Source organism: Lampetra planeri, chromosome 7 (assembly GCF_965212315.1).
Source record: "Lampetra planeri chromosome 7, kcLamPlan1.2.h2, whole genome shotgun sequence".
In the NCBI taxonomy this organism is placed as follows: domain Eukaryota; kingdom Metazoa; phylum Chordata; class Hyperoartia; order Petromyzontiformes; family Petromyzontidae; genus Lampetra; species Lampetra planeri.
In genome coordinates, this window is record NC_136113.1 from 7149957 (window position 1) to 7168201 (window position 18245).

The 18245-nt window shown below is 44.2% G+C and overlaps 2 protein-coding genes across 4 annotated transcripts in view; one reads left to right on the forward strand and one right to left on the reverse strand.

Moving 5' to 3' along the window:
• Positions 1–7982, forward strand: part of B3GNT2 (UDP-GlcNAc:betaGal beta-1,3-N-acetylglucosaminyltransferase 2) — a 70976-nt gene extending 62994 nt beyond the window's left edge. For all 3 annotated transcript variants that reach the window (XM_078596166.1, XM_078596165.1, XM_078596167.1), the window contains exon 3: positions 4771–7982. In XM_078596166.1, coding sequence (XP_078452292.1) covers positions 4782–6002 — 1221 coding nt within the window. In that variant the 5' untranslated portion in view covers positions 4771–4781 and the 3' untranslated portion in view covers positions 6003–7982. The remainder of the gene's footprint in view (positions 1–4770) is intronic.
• Positions 7983–11066: 3084 nt separating this feature from the next.
• On the reverse strand, positions 11067–16652 carry LOC144719881 (uncharacterized). Its single transcript, XM_078596168.1, has 2 exons — positions 16573–16652; positions 11067–13749 (listed from the first exon to the last, which is right to left on the reverse strand). Exon 2 carries the CDS (start codon positions 13717–13719, stop codon positions 12610–12612), a length of 1110 nt encoding a protein of 369 aa, XP_078452294.1. The 5' UTR covers positions 13720–13749; positions 16573–16652; the 3' UTR covers positions 11067–12609.
• Positions 16653–18245: the final 1593 nt, after the last annotated feature.

The following is an 18245-nucleotide window of genomic DNA, read 5'->3' on the forward strand; positions in this document are numbered from 1 at the left end:
GCACATACCTACACTGTGCCACCATACGAAACATACCCATTTCACTACAGACATCCATTTGTACCATACTTGATGAATGACGTGGTGTAACCCCCCCAAAAATGTATTATGCATCACAACATTGGCTGCCAAGACCTTCGTGTTAGGTAATTTTACGAAATGTTACACTTCCTATCGCAGATTGAATGATAGTAAATGTGTCCAGAGTTCAATATGGTACAGTTATAAGCTATTGGTTATGGTCTTTCCATGCAAAGATGTTTTCTTGTAACATTTTCTTGAATTGAGTGTACACGGTGCGGGAAAACTCACGTTTAAAATAAAAATTCAAGTCGACCAATACAAGGGAATATTCTTACAATGCTTCAGACCAAATCCGTGTTGTTGCCATCTACCGTGTAAAAGGTGACCAAAATAATTATGGCACTAGATAATTGAAGGGAGTGGAGTGGTGCTGCATCCGGTTAGCACACACTATTATCATGATGCTTGGTTTCCAAGAAAGAGCCTCACTGAGGCTCATGGCTGTCTTTTAGGAGGGTCCTGCCAAGTTTTGCAGTAAGGGGCGATTATTGCGATGACGATTTGATTCCAAATGAGTAATTTGCACCTAATTTTTAAAAATCTTGACCATGCCACTGGCACACAATGGCCTACTCGAATGACATCATTGGACTTTTTTATGTCCGTTGTAAAGCAGACCATGCATGGTATGTTCATGGTTAATGCACCAAGAGTAATAACCAGGATGGCTGATGCGATCCAACCATGAGGCTTTTCAACAAGTGGTGGACACACTGCAGCTAGGCACTGTTACCGCGTATAAACATCGGTCCTGAGTTAAATCCTTGTCCATGGCCAAAGTCAGTGGCAAGGGATTACTGAAATGGGTCCTGGCCCATCACGCTCTTCACCAAACTGCCTTGACCAGTGACGTGAAGTATGGGTCAAACGTGGTATAAGGAGGCCTTCATCCAGCAGTGGACTCGCCAAGAGCTGTGAAAATATGTGCTGTTCCCATTGTACATCTCATTCTGGACTGTGCTGCTCTCGGACAATGGCTACGATAACGTTCGCTGGTAAAAGAGTCTTAGTATTACAATTAAGTTTTATAATTTCAAGTAGTGCTAATGGACAAGTCCGTTGCTCGGGATCGGGGGGGGGGGGGAACTAAAGTGCATAAACACACAACATCGGTAATTTAGGGTCTAACGTGAATTTCTTATTTTCTTTGGAGGTTAAAGACGTACGTTGTGTCGTCAGTTGCAGGCGACTCGTTTCGTAATGCAATTCAAGTGGCAGAGAGGGAGGGGCTCGGCGTTAGGTGGCACTTATTTACGCGGTTCACTGCAACGAGCTGGCACCATATGGGCCAGCGCAGTCTCGCCGTGAAATAGACGACAAGGATTCCACCCACGCGGGGTAGTTCGTGAGTGCCGCTTGCAAGTATGTACACGGTACGCTTTGTTGGTTCACAGCTGTCATTAGTGCGTCTGACTTTAGACTGACTGGGTCGTGCACCTGACGCGTGTATAATGATGATCGTAATTTACGGTGATTATCAAGGCCTTGCCACGACATGTTCATGATAGGGGTTGTCTGAGCCGTAGTGTATCGGTTGTGTGCCTCGCACTCGGTCACCGCCTGTGACGATTATCTGAACCGGTATTGGGCCTTCGCTAGGTCGACTCGGCCTCAAATGAGTACCTCTGTGTGGTGTGTAAGCATTGCTAATTGGGAGACAAAGGTGGACGGGCGTGGTGCTGGCCACCCACCAACCCATTGTGTACCGTTCCGGCTTTCATAGGTGCTCGCTAACAGCATATGGGGGATCTTTGTCTTTGTTTGTCTTTGTTTGACCCCTGCATGGTGGCCTAGGGCCATTTAAGATATCGCTTGTCATTGGTGTCTATGCCATGGTCAGATATCGAACTTAGGTTCATGCAGACTGCGATACCGCTTCGGCCAATACACTGTGTTATAGCGATGAGCATGTTTTAGATAGGTATTGTTCCAGATAGGTGGAATGTTCATTTGTCGTCACATTTGCTAAGCACAGGCCCAAAATACAAATCGACCAGCAACGAACAGCACGATCGAAGGTATAATAGATGAGTTGATACATTTTTTTTACCAAAGTTATAAAAACTTTAAGGAAGAGGTATTGGGTGGAATTTCAAAGCTGAGCAATGCGAGGGAAGGGAAGGGAAGAAGCCGGGAGAGAAGTGTTTGTGACCTGCAGTGGTTGAACGCAGTGTGGATGAGACGAGACATTCTTTAATACGAGTGGAGGAATCAATGAGTGGAAGTTCATAGGAAATACGAAAGTGTCAATGGAGCAGATCGTCTGGTGAACGAGTGAGTGACAGACAGGAGTGAATCGGTGAGTGCATCGGTCATCAGTGAACCCGACTGTTTGTACGCATGTGCAGATATTATTAGTATGGAATTTCTGTGGTTACCATTTGTAGAAGGAAGTTTTGTATCGATACCGAATGCCAAGTAGTCACCTCTGCGAATGTTTATTTGTTCTTGAGCATCTTGGCTACAGACACTGAATAAATAAATGAGTTTGTGCACTTGACAACATTGTTATAAACATAGGATACCCAGGAAACCCATGCTTACTTACAGAAGCTACATGAATGAGATCTGTAATCCTGTTTAGTGGATACACAGGGCTTTTTAAAAAAAGAACAAAGTGTGCCAAACAAGTAGGTTCAAATGGTTATATTTTAAAGAGTAGTTTGAATAAGTCTTTTGAGGTTAAACAATGATATTTTGTATAATTTCTCTTACGTATGTTGGCATGTTATGGCAAAATGCTTTGTGTTCAAGAGAAACGTGTGGCCATGACACACGGTTGGTGCTGAGCACATATGTCTGTATGTTGGTATGTCTTTCGCACTGTACGTAGCCAACCGTGCTCATCAGAGGTGCGGGACGATGCACGCAGTGATGCATGGATCCTTAATTTAAAACGAAGTCCTACATCTAGCGTTGTATGTATTGAATTGTGTGTATGATAATTAGTTCGGAATTATGTTAATTATGTGCTATTATGTCCTCAATTAGGCTAATGGCGCATACAAAAAATGTCGAACAAAAATGTGTGATTGAATCAAATCATTGATCCTGAATCGTGACCAATTATCAAATATTTAAACTAAACTATTTTTTCTTTTACCAGGTAAGGCCCACTGAGCTCTGCAGCTCTTTTTCAGAAGTGACCTCACCACAAATGACGGCTCAACAGAAGTGGCCTATCATGTGGAAATTTCTAGCAGCAGAATGCTATAAACGAGTGTTTTTAACTGTGGAGGGAAAAACCGGAGGACCCGAAAAGAATCCACGCAATCACCGGGAGAACATGCAAATATACAGACGTCAGGTTCGGGATTGAACCCACGACCTGTATGTTGAACTTCTTTCACACCGTACGTAGCCAACTGTGCTAATTGGTGGTGCAGGGGAAGGACAACAAACTAAACAATAAGCAGTTATAAAGAAATTAGTTTCAATCTAGATTTAAAAGTGCATAGCTCCAGTGGCTTCCTAATATCAAAAGGAAGAGCATATCAGACGGCCGCAGAAGCGCATCTGAGAGCGCACGATGCAGTGACCAAGGGCTCGCCAGGCGAGGTAGTTGATATCTCACCACCGTGGCGCCCCACACATTTAAACGGTTTTGTTGGAAGGTTGCAAGCATTGGCGTAAATGTGGGAACAAAAATGTGTTCTCGTCTCATTCGTTTGTTAAACTAATCCAAATGAAACTGATCCCAATGATGATCATCGTGTGACATTCGAACCCTAATCCAGATGACGTGGCACATGCCTCTCTGCCTGTTGACTGTTCTTTTAATGGGGGTCTGTCAGCTGCAGAGTTGTTTTTCTCCACCCTCGTGACTGAAAAAGGCCAGTGTGACGTGTAGTGAGAGGGCTTAAAAAAAAAAACTTCTAATAAATATTTGATGGCAGACGAGTGCAGCAGTGCCAGTAGCAGCCAGCAATGCCTCACTTCTGAAGTATTTGGCAAACTACAGGAAATGTCAGCATCCATTAATTTTGTTTTGGAATACAACAAATGTTCTTCTTTCGGCTCCAGTGAGTCCATTATTTTCGATTGCTTCACGTCTGGCTTTTTTTTAGCGATATTTAACTTGGCAGGGTCATTTTGTCACTTCCACCAGCGCTTTTCTAGCCTTTATGAAGCGACACCACAAAAGTAGGTAGATCAATCTCCATACGTGATTAACCGTCATCTCTACACAAAGAGCATTAAAAAGTCTTTGTGAGTTATTAGAACAATTTTGTGCCTCCTACAGTGTTTTGTTTAATTAAGTGAAAAGTAACTTGACGTCATTTAAGTCCACATCAGCCATGGTTAATTCAAAATTGTATGAAGGCCCAAATTGATACTGCCTCCAACTCTCACGATTCTGCAGTGTAACACAGTATTTGTTTAAGTACACTTGAAAAAGTATTTATCTTATTGAAAGATATGGCAGATGTGTGAACAAAGATTTTTCTCAGCTGTCAGAGGGTCACATGAATGGTATTTGAATTTGAATTATTTGGAAGTTGGCAACGAATTGGTATTTATTTTAACTACATGTAGGTCTCTGTGTGACTTGGAACACTTTGTCCTTGTGCAAACATGTTTCCCGTTGGGACACCGGTTGCCTCTTCTGCTCATTCTCCGTGGTTATATCTGTACCCTATTTGACGGCAGGTTTTCCCATTGCTGTTCCTCCTCTCTGGTGCGCAGGTGCGTGTGCAATGAACATGATGAAGAAGAAAGCACTGCTGTGGCTGGTCTGCGCCGTCATCGCCAACCTCTTCGTTTTCTTCACGATGCAGCTGTCGCGGGGGTTCAGCTCGTCCACAAAGAAGCGCGGCACCCCTATCATTCCGGCGAGCGATGTCCCGTTCTGGCGAATGGACGAGCCACCCAAGGCATACTGGAACCGTGAGCAGTGGCGGCTGGAGAGGTCCTACAACCCGATCCTCGTCAATGGCAGCCAGAGGGGCTCCGTGACCGCGGTGAGCAAACACGATGCCAACAACTCCGCGCCCGATGTGTTCAGCTGCGAGCCGAACGTGCGCGCGACGACCGAAGTGGGTGACTTTGAGACGTTGCCGCAGTCCTTCAGAGACTTCCTGCTCTACCAGAACTGCCAGACGTTCCCGCAGCTCATCGACCAGCCGCGCAAGTGCGCGGGTCACCGGCCCTTCCTCCTATTCGCCATCAAGTCGGTCATCGCGCACTTCGACCGGCGGCAGGCGATCCGCGAGTCGTGGGGGGCGGAGACGTCGGGCAACGTGACCGTGCGCCGCGTGTTCCTGCTGGGCCGCCCGGCCAACCCTGACCTGGAGCCAAACCTTCAGCACCTGCTGGACCTGGAGAGCAAGCGCTACAGCGACATCCTGCAGTGGGATTTCCGCGACAGCTTCTTCAACCTGACGCTCAAGGAGCTGCTTTTCCTCAAGTGGGTGGAGCAGCGCTGCTCCGACGTGCGCTTCATCTTCAAGGGGGACGACGACGTGTTCGTGAACACGGACCGCACCGTCGCCCTGCTGAGCAACATCACGGCGCCGGACAAGGTGCAGAACCTGTTCCTGGGCGACGTGATCGTCAACGCCGGGCCGCACCGTGACAAGAAGGTGAAGTACTACATCCCGGAGAGTGTGTTTGAGGGCGCGTACCCGCCGTACGCCGGCGGCGGCGGCTACGTCTACTCGGGTGAGATGGCACGGCGGATCCACCAGGTGTCACGCCAGGTCATGCAGTTTCCCATCGACGACGTGTACGTGGGCATGTGCCTCCGGCGCATGGGCTTCGCGCCCACCAAGAACTCGGGCTTCCGAACATTTGACATCTCCGAGAAGGAGCGCAACAACATATGCGTCTACAGGGACCTCATCCTCGTGCACCCGCGCAACCCGCACGAGATGATGGATATCTGGAAGTCACTCCACAGTCCCAACCTAAAGTGTTGATGTAGCTTCCCGTGCAATTGATAATATCCTTGCCAGAGACTTTGCCTTAGTGATTTTTTTTTCCCCCTGCACACTGCAAACACCGATCTGCCAAGGCTGACCAGCGCGAGTGCAGTGTTGGGCATGACGCACTTCATGCTGTGGGTGTCCTCCGTGTGGCCTTATCGAGGCAGTCAACCATAAATGCAAATTTTCGTCTCAACCAAAGGGAGCAAACTTTGTTATACTTGTCCCATTCCTAGCACAGGACTCGCTCAGTATGGTTTTGTATCGTCACGGGGACTGTTTGCGTGCGAATAGGGTTGTTTTAAAGATAATTATTATTTGTGAATGTTAGTATTGTTATATTTCAAGCGACGTAAGTTATTTAATAGCCATTTTGTTCTATTTTTGTTATGCAAAATTGCTGAATAAAATTTTGTAAAAAAAATACACAACTCACGCTTATAGTTTAACACATCTTATAACAAAGCCATGCCTTTTCTTGCTTATAACTATAAATTATGTGTATATGAGATTTTGATAGCAACACTTATTGAAGAAATTACACTTGTGCAGGTAATACTATAGTGTTGAATATCTATTGATGTGAATTGACAATTTCTGTCACACTTATAGATTTTTGGGCAATTGCGCCCTCGCATCTAATGCACTTCATATACGAATCATAGCAACTCCTAGCTTTAAAAAAAGAACTCAACTAGGCATGCGAGAAAATGTCAGGATGGTCTGCGTCAAGTTTGGAAGCTTCTATTCAAAACGCAACCATTCTGCTGTATAACCAACTTAATTTGCGTATAACCATCTGGATACTGTACCTGTGTATTTTTTAGCTATTTTGGCTCGCACCATCTGTACATACTGTATAGCAGTCGCTTGTAACGTATTTTTATGAAACCAAACGGGTAACTTATTTTTTTTGCTTGTGATTGTTGAAAAAGAGCGTTGCAAGTTATGATGTCACGGCCTTCTGCAGCCCTCGAAGAGATCGCAAGGTGTGGTGTTTCTGCTGTAGCACAACATGCTGCAGCGCCACTTCAAATGAACTAAAACCCAGGATGCAGCCACGTTGTGGAGGCTGGGGGTGTCCTGCTCGTTCACGGTTCCTGGTGGCTATTGGTCAGGTTACAGACTGGTTCCGTGAAGTTCCCCCCCCCCCCGACCTTGTCACACATAAAATAATTTCGACTATTCTGTAATTTATATTGAATCTACACAAATATTGGCTGCCAAATCTGTTACTGTACTGACCCCACTGTATATTTCGGTCCAGTCGTCGACATAATCACCATTTATGTTGGTTTGTTGGAAGGATAAAAATATGCAGACTCAAGAAATACCATGACTAAAGTCAAATCATATTCTGGGTGTCTCGTGGTCATATCTCAAAACACGTTGGCGATGTCTGGATACCCACAATGCCCAGTTGCGCTGCGCACCTGGATTAAACCTTCACTATGTCCCCACAAGTATAGTTTCAGTCCTAAAATGTGTCGGGTTTACAGAAAATACAATTCTCTCCAGCTGTGTGATATGAAAAAGAAAATCCTGAAGATCTCAGAGGACTGATGGAGTGCAGTGGATGGGGGGGAGATCTTGTGCCTTTATTCCTGGATGAACCCAAACCCAACATTGCCTGCAATGGTGAAAACGATGAATGTAAGTAGGGACAGTGCCTCTTGTGTTGGGTGGGTTATTTATATTAGAGTAAGCTTGCCAAGTGTGGAGAGTTAGCATTTTTGCAGCCGGTTTAAACGATAACATTGAAAAACGGCAAGGGTAACTGTCAACATTTTAACACTGTTTATCCGGAAAAATCAGCGCGAGGAAAAGTTGTGTTTACAAGGGCAAAAATACTTGATTTATTTTAATTAAAAGCATTGAAGATGAAATACTCCATATAACATTATTCCAGAGATAGAATTAAGGGCTGGCTGACAGTCCTTCATCGTGACAGAATAAAACAACAACAGGCTGTAATTTTGATTTCTTAATTGTTTTTGTTTTGTATGAATATTATTACTAACTTATCATTATACATTCACATATGCTTTACACTCCATTGTTAGGAGCATCAAATGGACCTGCCCGCAAGTGACTTTCATCTGTCATTCACATACAGTCATATTTTTGTCAGAATATTTCCATCCCACAATTTCAAACGTTCTGAATCAACTACAGTATTTGCAACAGGTTCGGTGCTCAGGGGCCAGGCAGCCTTCCTGTCACGTGGACCTGTCTTTGTGACATGCGGGACCGCACATTTCCTTCACCCAGTTTTTACATAATTTCAATCTTGCAGCATATGAAGCTACGCAAGACAATGCTGGGGTGGAGGGTGGTGGGGGAAGCCACACAGAACGGTGCATGCATTGCACACAGCGCACAATACACAACGCGCAATGTTGCTCCAAATTCTAGATTTGAAGCTTTCGTGACTGCAAGGAATCATATTCCTAGGTTTCTTCGGTAAAGTCACGTAGGTAAAACATCAAAATTAATGAAAATAAAATAAAACAAAAATCACGACGTTTCGGAGGCAACACAAGTCTCCGTCATCAGGTGGGACCGTCACAGCCGAATTACTTGATGCAGCTAATTCGGCTGTGACGGTCCCACCTGATGACGGAGACTTGTGTTGCCTCCGAAACGTCGTGATTTTTATTTTATTTTCATTAATTTTGATGTTTTACCTACATGACTTTACCGAAAAAACCTAAGAATATGTTGCTCCAAACTTCCTCTATTTGTGTTGAGACCTTCCTGTTACAATGCAAAGCAGCTAATAGGTATACCTTTGCCAGAAACTAAAACTAAGTTTGCTAAACATATTCCCCACCTCTGACTACACTCCCTCACCCACCGCACACTTTTTAATCTTTAATTTCGAAACTCGATGTTAAATTAATATTTAAAAAAACACTTCCAATAATTTTTGTCCAGTTGAACGCTTACAAATCACTGTTTCTGGAAGTAGAAAATCTACGTGCAGCGACCGGTATCAACTTTAATCTCGCATTGTCAGACTACTGTATTGATCATAACATCTGGTGAATGAAGTTCCTCTTGGTGATACGCCACCGATGAGAGGATGGGGGACAAGTTATTTGGACTGCAGTTTGAGGAAACTTAACTTGGCAGGTTAAGTCACCAAGCCATATTTCCTGTACGTTTTTACAAATACCAAAGATAAACTTTTCATGTTTTGGCAGTCCCATTTATATGGACTTGATACTACAGAGATCTCCAATGCTTTCATTGCAATTTCAAAGTTAATTTAGTCTTCATATGCATCTGTTTCAACGAAGGCCTGCAAATATATCTAAAGCTCTTGACTATTATAGCTCTCTTCCACTGTACATCTGATCCTTGCCAGGGCAGGTGCCAGGTTTTCCACTGCAGATGAGCCATGCCACTTAAGTGTCGTGCTGTCTTTACAATATAACTACTAACGAATCACACGCAATGGGTCTTGCGAGTCCAGAGTATCACTGAATTTTTGCTGGTTCCGCATGGCAAATAGCCAGTGGATAAACATCCATACTGAAGGCCCCGTGGCTCAGATGTACCGGTGGAAAGGGGGGATTATGCTACCACAAATGGGCTTGGCGAATGATTCCTGCCGAGTTGAGTTTTAACAAATATTGCAGGTTTTTATTGGTGTTGAGCCTGGCTGCTTCCATGCCATATGGCAGGTACTGATGAGCCTCTGAAGGCTTGTGTCTTTTAATGAGTGCAACCACCTTTTGAAAGATATTTGTTGAATGTTGCCGTTGCATAATAAATGTGTTTTAATGATGTGTTGGCTAAGAGAAATAAATATACATGCACGCAAATGTATAGTTATGTCGGTCTGTCCAACGCGATATAAACAAGTATAACCCGTAAAAACAAAGTTTCTCACTATAAATCCTTTATATGCGTGGCAGCTAGAGTCCTCTCGTCCTCTGGCTTGAGATGGCTGCCACCTATGGGTCAGATGATTGCATGGCAGCATTAAGCAATTGGTAATTAAATATATTTTTGTCCTAAAAAGTGTAAAATTTTTGAAAAAATTTTGCACGAACATGCATTGTCACGCACGAGTCTGTGTGCAAAATGTCAGCTCGATTGGATCACGAGAAGTGGGTTAAAAAACGACCGAAAGATTTGCACGGTCCTAAGCAAGTGAACTTAATATAAAGGATTTAAAAAAGCAAAGTTTGTGGGGAATAATATCCATTTTCTATACTTTTGAGGCATAAGCAATTAGAAAATAACACTACCCAGGAACAAAAATCGTGTTAGTGATTCAAGCCTCCACGCACGACGGAGTGTGGGGAGGCCTTCATGCAGCAGCGGATTGAAAATGGCTGTCTATTATACAGTGTATTCGTTTACAGTGAAAGGACAAGGTAATACTGTCGATGTGCATTGTCAAGATACCATATTTAAAAACTGCACGTCATGAGTGAATTACACGTGAAATATAATTACATTTTGTGCACATGCAGTGGTTGTGATTGCTCATATTATTGGCCAACATAGTTGCTCTGGCCAATCATAAGTTTAAAACAAAACTGGCTGGCAGTGATTGTGGAGTTAGCCCATGTGCTGCTGTGAATTGTGAAAACTTTACACAATTTTATTCCTGCAGATGAGCTTGGGAAAGTGTTGGGTTTCCACACTGGTAAATGTGCAGCCATTCTTTGCCAATCCACTGTTCGACGAGAGCCTCCTAACATTTGTTTCATACGGAGGGCCACGTGGTTGTTAATTATACAGCTCGTATTGAGGCACATTTTGACAATTCACTGCTGGATGAGGGCCTCGCTAAGCCTTGTGGGCGGTGAGGAATGTTCGGCTATACTTCACACAGGTCAGTGCAGGTTGACAAAGATGGGGAGGGGTGGAGTTGGGGGGGGGCCACAGTGGATTTGTAAGCAGTCCTCTTTAGCCATCAATGCCTATTACACCTTTCCTCGTGTGGTTACCCATCCAAGCACCATCGGCCATATGGCAGGATAGTCACAGGATTTTGATGGTATGTACAATTAATGGCAATGCATGTAATATACCGCACACTGAAATGCATAAACCGTTTATTTGGCTATAACACGATAACAAACTTGTGTGCATATGACAATGAAATGACTTCAGAAGTCCAAACACAACAATGCTTATAAAACATCCACGTGTTTTTTTAACAATCAAGACAACTTGTCAACACTGGGTTATTCCAACAGCATATATCCTACCACACGTTGTCATTAACTCAAGAAAACCTCAAAAAGGTGCTTCTGCAATCAAACCAGCATTTGGTACCACATCGCCTGTCATTATCTGAGCAAATGGTAGAAACTATACAGATGTCAGGGTTGAGTGTATATGTCGGTCAACTATCATGTCCCACAATGTGGTATGCTATTTTATCAACCCCTGAGAGATTAATTGCTGTTGACCCCTAACCAGTCTGAATTAAGATTGCAAAACTGCCCTCAAACCAGTGCAACACAAGTTCAGATAAAACACATTAACATTTAACACAGAAAAAAACATTGAATAACTAATTCTTTAAATATGTGCCATTACCCTACGTGTAAGAGGTTTTTCTATTTTAGAAAAATAACACAGAAAAGGAGTAAACACAACTTCGTGGCACTCTTCACCAAAGCAATTCTATTTTGCCATCCAGCTGGAAACTAAAAGTACTCTTACATTCTAAGCCACGTGAGACTCCCAACTTTTTTTTTACATCGGTGATACAAATTCAAGTGATGTAACCAAATACTATAACTTGTTTAATATGTTAACAAGTTTTGTAAAGCACGTAAGGGTAACTGGCATATCAACTCACCTACTCGTACAATGTCGACTTATTTCAAAATGATCACACCATCCAATGAAACCAGGCATGCAACGATTAACCTTTTTATGACTTTACCAATTGTCTCCGGTCAGAGGTCATGTTTTTGTTTCATTTGCACATCTTGGTTTGAATCATCTATCCAATTTGTTCCATTAGCCTCAAGATTTCAAAATAATTTGCATACATTGTCATTTCCCCACAATTTTGTTCCAATTGTGATCTCTCTCCATGACAAGAAGCGTCCATTCGGACCTTTGGATTATGCATCACCCTGGGTTAAAGAGCAGCCCAGAGAAGCATATATTGTGGAGCTACTTATGAAATTCCATCAAGTGACTTTTATTCACACGATAGGAAGCACATTTTATCACGCATCATTACTACTTAATGTTACATACAAAGCTGATAAATTTGGAAATTCTCAAAGCTGGAATTTAGTCAAATTAAGTGCAAAAAAGCGACTTTAACGTGAAAGTTTTGTCCAGTCATTGGTGACTGGGCTTTGATCATAAACTCCCTGAACTTGAGGACCTGGATTAATTAGGGGAGCCGAAACCCAAATTCAGTCACCTTGTAAATAATGCTTCCTTGCCTTGATGCATGTAGTCGGTAAAAATATTAACCAATGAATGTTACATGCCTTGAAAGCAAGTATTAATTGAACATCTGCTGTTGATTAATCACAGCCACAACTTCAAATACTGTTGCTTTCATTTGGCAAAGTCACGTGTGGTAATTCACCCGTCATATATATGTATTTTAGCTTGCCTGGCTTTTCTCTTCTCCGCTGCCCTCGGGTATAGCGGGGTCATTTTCCCAATCATCAGACAATACAACAGATGCTGTGGCATTAGGGGTCTCTCCATCAACCTTTTGTGCCAACCACGGAGCACTACGCTGCTTGGCAGGTTCCCTGGGGAAGGATGAGGAGCTTGTGTTCAAATCCTGAGAACCACGATTATTGGGCTCCATAGATTCCCATGGCCGTTTACGATCAGAAGTAACATTTCTACCCGACCAATTTCCCCGACCACCACGCCATCCACCACGCCCGCCACCACCACCATCATGGTTGCTCCCACCTCGATAACCACCCTTGCTCCAGTTTTGCTGCTCATTCCACCCACCGGATGCCCCTCTGCCTCCCGCGCTGCTAGAATGTGAGTCTGTGCCCTGCACATTCTGCCTCTTCCAGTCACCGCCATCTCTACTTCTAAAGACTCTGGTCCCTCCCATGCCACGCGACTCCCCGCCGTAAACATTTGAGTCGCCTTGTGGCGTGAAACGACTGGCTCCATCCGTGCTGGGGCGGCTGCTTTCCTGGCTGCAAGTTTCCTGTGGGCACTTTCCAGTGTGTGCATGTGCATGATGACCGCACTCCTGCTGGGCGCCAGCAGGCACGGGCTGAGTGCAACCCAACTGCATCTGCCCCGCAGGTGCATGCAGGTGCGACGGGTGACTTGTGCAGCACTGTGCCGGCTGACAGTTGCTGCAGATGCAGGGAAGCGAATACGGCCTGGGCTGAGGGTAAGGGTATAGGTATGGGTTGTGTCCGTACGGCCATCCAATCGCCCCGTATTGAAAAACAGCCCAGGGAGGCACGGCCGATGCAGCGACGGCAGCAGCAGCAGCGGTGACGGGTGCCACCAGTGTGGTGCTGCTGGGAATCAAATTTGCTTTCACGAGGCTGTTCAATTGCTCGGTGCTCAACATGGTGATGGTCTGCTCCGCCTGTTGCTGCGGCTGTGTGAGCAGCTGGCTGATGGCCAACAACGCCTGGCGTAGCGTGCTGTCCACCCGCATCTGGCTTGCCGTCGAGATGCTGGTTTTTATGTCCAAATGGTGTGGGTCGGGAGGATTGCTGCTCATCGTTGTACAACTGCTCGTGTTCTCTGCGACCTGCAACAAAGATTGGCCATGCAAATATTTTTTTCCAAAAATGCTATCAGTTCAATGTCAGCATCTATAATAGACATGTATTAAGCTATGATAAAATTGGTAGTACTGTATTCCTTTTTAATTATGAAACCCTAAGTTGCAAGCACAGGATAAAAAAAAACATCACTGCTGTCATTAATAACACTAGAAAATAAAGTATATAAAGTTGGCTGCTTTGGACAACGGCCCTTCTGAACGGACAAAATTCTGTCTTCGACATTAAGTATAAACAAATGTCCATGTACAGCTCAACTCTGAATCGCTGATTTGTTTGGGTCATTTCCAACAGATCATTTAATTTTCACACACGACATTGGGTGCACAGGAAAACGGTCTGATCTAGTAAACGCAATTACAACACCAAGTTTCGTGAGCATTTTTTCTGGAATCCCATCCGTCTGATTTGGCAGGCTAAACTACCAAATCAGACGCTCCAACATTCATGCTGGGTTTGAACCGTTTGTTCTGCACGCACGAGTCAAGGCGCCGGTCACAACACCCGTTTGTGCAAGTAGCACACGTGTTTACTTGTTTAGCCACTGCCAACATTGCTGGCGAGGACGGGTAGGGCGGCATATGAACCATACCCCCCTGTGATCTTGAGTGGAAGCTGCGGCATTACCCGACCCCCAAGCCCCCAGGTTTCGCACGAGACGATGTTTGTCCACTTTACACATTGGAATACGCGTTCGGTGGAGCAATGCGGAAAGGCGTGACGTATTTCAATGTTGCTCCACCACGAGTGGCGCGTGTTCTGTATTGTGGTCTTGTTCCCTTCTCCATGAATAGGACCACTTGTGGGCCAAATGTAACCCTCACACACATAACAGCAGAATGCTGATCTGTCGCCACTGGTTGTCAAACGATAACCGGTAAACAGGTCATCCATTTCAGGACTACTGCTTCCGAACTCAGGAATTGGTAATCATTGGCAATGGAATTTGAATGAATGTACCGACTGGCCAAAACGAAGTTCCAAACCGCACAGTTGATCTAATTCAACTGCGTGGTTAGTACTTTTCCCCTCGTTGTTCAGTTAAAGGGTAGTGGTTGCAAAGCCAGCAATCATTTGCTTGCTCATGCGAATTGCTGGCAGCAGGACCTTACCGCTCAAGAGGGAGCTTCTAGAGGGTATTTGGTCTACTACTCCTCGCCGAACAGACGCCTTTTCAAGAGGTGGGCTTACCCACACCCGACTAACGCAGTGGCATTCCCCATCCATACTCCTAGAGGACAGAGGCGGGAGGGCATTTAAGAATCTTGGCCCATTTCTTTATTTTTAATCGCGGGCCTGGCGCGCTAGTGCAACACGGCAGCAGCCTTATTACATCTCTCATTTAACAAGGTTAACATGTCCCCGTTTACTGCTCGAGTCGTTTCTATAAAGTTATGGGTGGCAAAACCGGTTTTTCATAAGGTTGTCGGCAAACCGCTAACCATTTTTCGTTTACTTTTTTCATTTAGTTATCGGCAAAGGGAATTTTTCTTTTACCAGCCAGAGTCTCCATCCAACTGGTGTAGAGGGCATAATCATTTTGGCTATCACAAGCATTATTATCCATTAAGTATTTAAGCGAGCAAACTGGTTTCAACCTTCCTAGCCTCATCAGCTTTTGAGTCCTGGTTCCGTCACTTGTGAATAGTGAACAAAGAAAAACCAAACGCGCCGAACATTTGTTTCAAGATTCGCAGCAGCGTTCCATAAACGAGAGAAGTGGACGACAAAATTGAAGGTGGCGCATTGCGGGCTAAGACAATGGGACGACTTGTAACAAACCTTAACCTCGGCTGATGCCACAACCTTCATCTCTCACTCTCTCAGTACCAATTGAAACGCACAGCTCTTTCTCGAGCCACTGCTAGATGAGAGCATCTCCCACCACCGTGCGAGGTGGTGTATGGCTTGGGATCATCATTTATTAACCACGCTTGCGAACATAAAAGACGTGGGCAACGGTGGAACGAGAAAATCAAGATGTGGCCCCAAGCCTGCCGAGCTTGGCAGATCTGACGCATGTGATACGGTCATAGGGTACATTCACCACCAATTGCGAATTAATAATCCACATTCTTTCACCCCAGAATTTAATATATTCCAAAAGGAACTTAATTTGGGGGTTTGTGTGTGCCAACGCTTAGTCATAGTCAGCCACCATCGATAAATCCACTGCTGGATGAAATCAGTCGCTAACATGTCACGATCCAGCCATGGAACAATGGGCCCGACTCTCCAAGCGAGCTCAATTTCGTCGCTCCATCTCCATGGCGCTGATACTCTAGTGCGTGTCTACTCGCCAGCAACAACACCGTATTTAATACGTGGCTATTTAACAAAAAAAAGTTTAATTACAAGTGAACGCTCTACCGACAACATTTTTACTCGACGGCGAAAGTACAGTAACCTGCAGTCCCTTAAAAGAGACTTGCAACATTAATTCAGACACGATTTATAACTGGGCAAACACGTATTTGGCGGGTGTGTGTGTGGTCTACCACCGACACGTCTTAGTAAGGCAAGACTTCCATCCAGCAGTGGAATGACCACGGCCCTGTACGACCGCATTCACGGGCCCACGTGTTAAAATGGCGCGCGCGCGTGTATGGGGGGAAACTTGTTAAAACTTCCACGCAATTTACCGACGCCTATTAATACAACAAAAACACACACGACCACAATAAAGTCTATATCACGACGAGGATTTTACACCTTTCCCGCCCCCCGAATTGGCGCGTTTTAATATTGTTTTATCGTTTTTATCGTTAATTGGCGCTGTATGTTGTTACCTCCGGAATGGCCACGATTCGAATGCCACGTGGCAGTCGCAGGCACCACGTGGCCACCGCTCTCAGCCCCCCCCCCTCCAGCTAATTGAAGGGGGTCCACCAATCACACGCTTGTTCGTTTTATCCACGTGTGTGTGATACAGGGTGAGGTCCAGATGTCTTGTGACCCCTCCACCACCTCCCCCCATTTCATTATCTAAGTACTGTTGTTGATTTATAACAGAAATTAATACGCAAAGGAGTAATTTTTAGGGGTGAATTAATTGGAGGGGCGTCACAAGACATCTGGACCATCCTGTACAAGCCGCAACAGTACCATTGCGGTTATTATGCACACCAAACTATTGACCACATCGTAAACCCGGAGATACAAATATACATTCACTGAGACAGAATTATATATTTTTGTGGTACCCCGGAGATCGAACTTAATTCGTTCCAGAAGGCCATTCGAACACCGATTTGTTCGAACACCGAATACATTTCCCCCATAAGAATTAATGTAAATGACATTAATTGGTTCCAGACACAAGAAATCACTAATTATAAAGCATTTCTACACGAAGTTTACAGTAATTACATGCATACAATCATACAAAAAAACAGGAAACAATAAATAAATGGAATAAATGAATAAATATATGGAATAAATGAAATAAATTAACATTGAACTTCACTTGACCTGTGGTAAGGAGAGTTGTTTGCTTGAGTGGAAGGTGGTGAGGAAGAGGAGGTGGTGGTGGTGTTATTGTTTGGAAGGGAAGTCCCCTTGGGCAAGCGTCATGCACGCTGGTCATACGCGTCTCAGCCGCACAGCTTCTTTCAAGTCGCGATTGCCCGTTCGACCTCCGAATTTTGTTCGGTTTCCGGGGCAAAAAATGTTCGCAAATATTGTTCGATTTAAAGCTTTCGTGACTGCAGGGATTCATCTTCTTGGTTCTTTCGGTAAAGTCACGTAGAATGGAAATAATAAATAATACAAATAAAACATAATAAAATATTTTATTTTTAAAATAAAATATTTTATTGTATGGAAATAATAAAATAATAAACATTTTACATAATAAAATAAAATATTTTATTATGTTTTATTTTTATTATTTAAAAATAAAAGATTTTATTATATTGTATTTTTATTATTTCATTATTTCCATTCTACGTGACTTTACCGAAAGAACCAAGAAGATTTGGAAATATTGTTCGAACACCGATTTGTTCGAGTTCTGCTGCGTTTGATCTCCCAGGTTCTACTGTACTGTGGAGACCCATTGAGAGTCAAAGATGCATCGAGATTCACAGATGCTCTGTGGAGACTCATAAACAGCACCGTACTTTTCACAGACCCATACAGATACACAGACACCCCAGGCTTGGAGCGACTGGGGTGTGTCATTCAGACTCTGTCTTCTCGACAGACCTGTTCTCCACCTGAGGACGGCTGCTTGCGTTGTGGCCGAAACATCGTGAGAATTATTTTATTATGTTTTATTTCTATTATTGTATTATTTCCATTCTACGTGACTTTACCGAAAGAACCAAGAAGATGAATCCCCGCAGTCACGAAAGCTTTAAATCGAAAAATACACAGACACGTTAAAAACAAGCAACGGGAGTGCGACTGTGGCCATACAACAGACTATGGATCGTATGCTAAACGACTCGAGTCTGCGCTC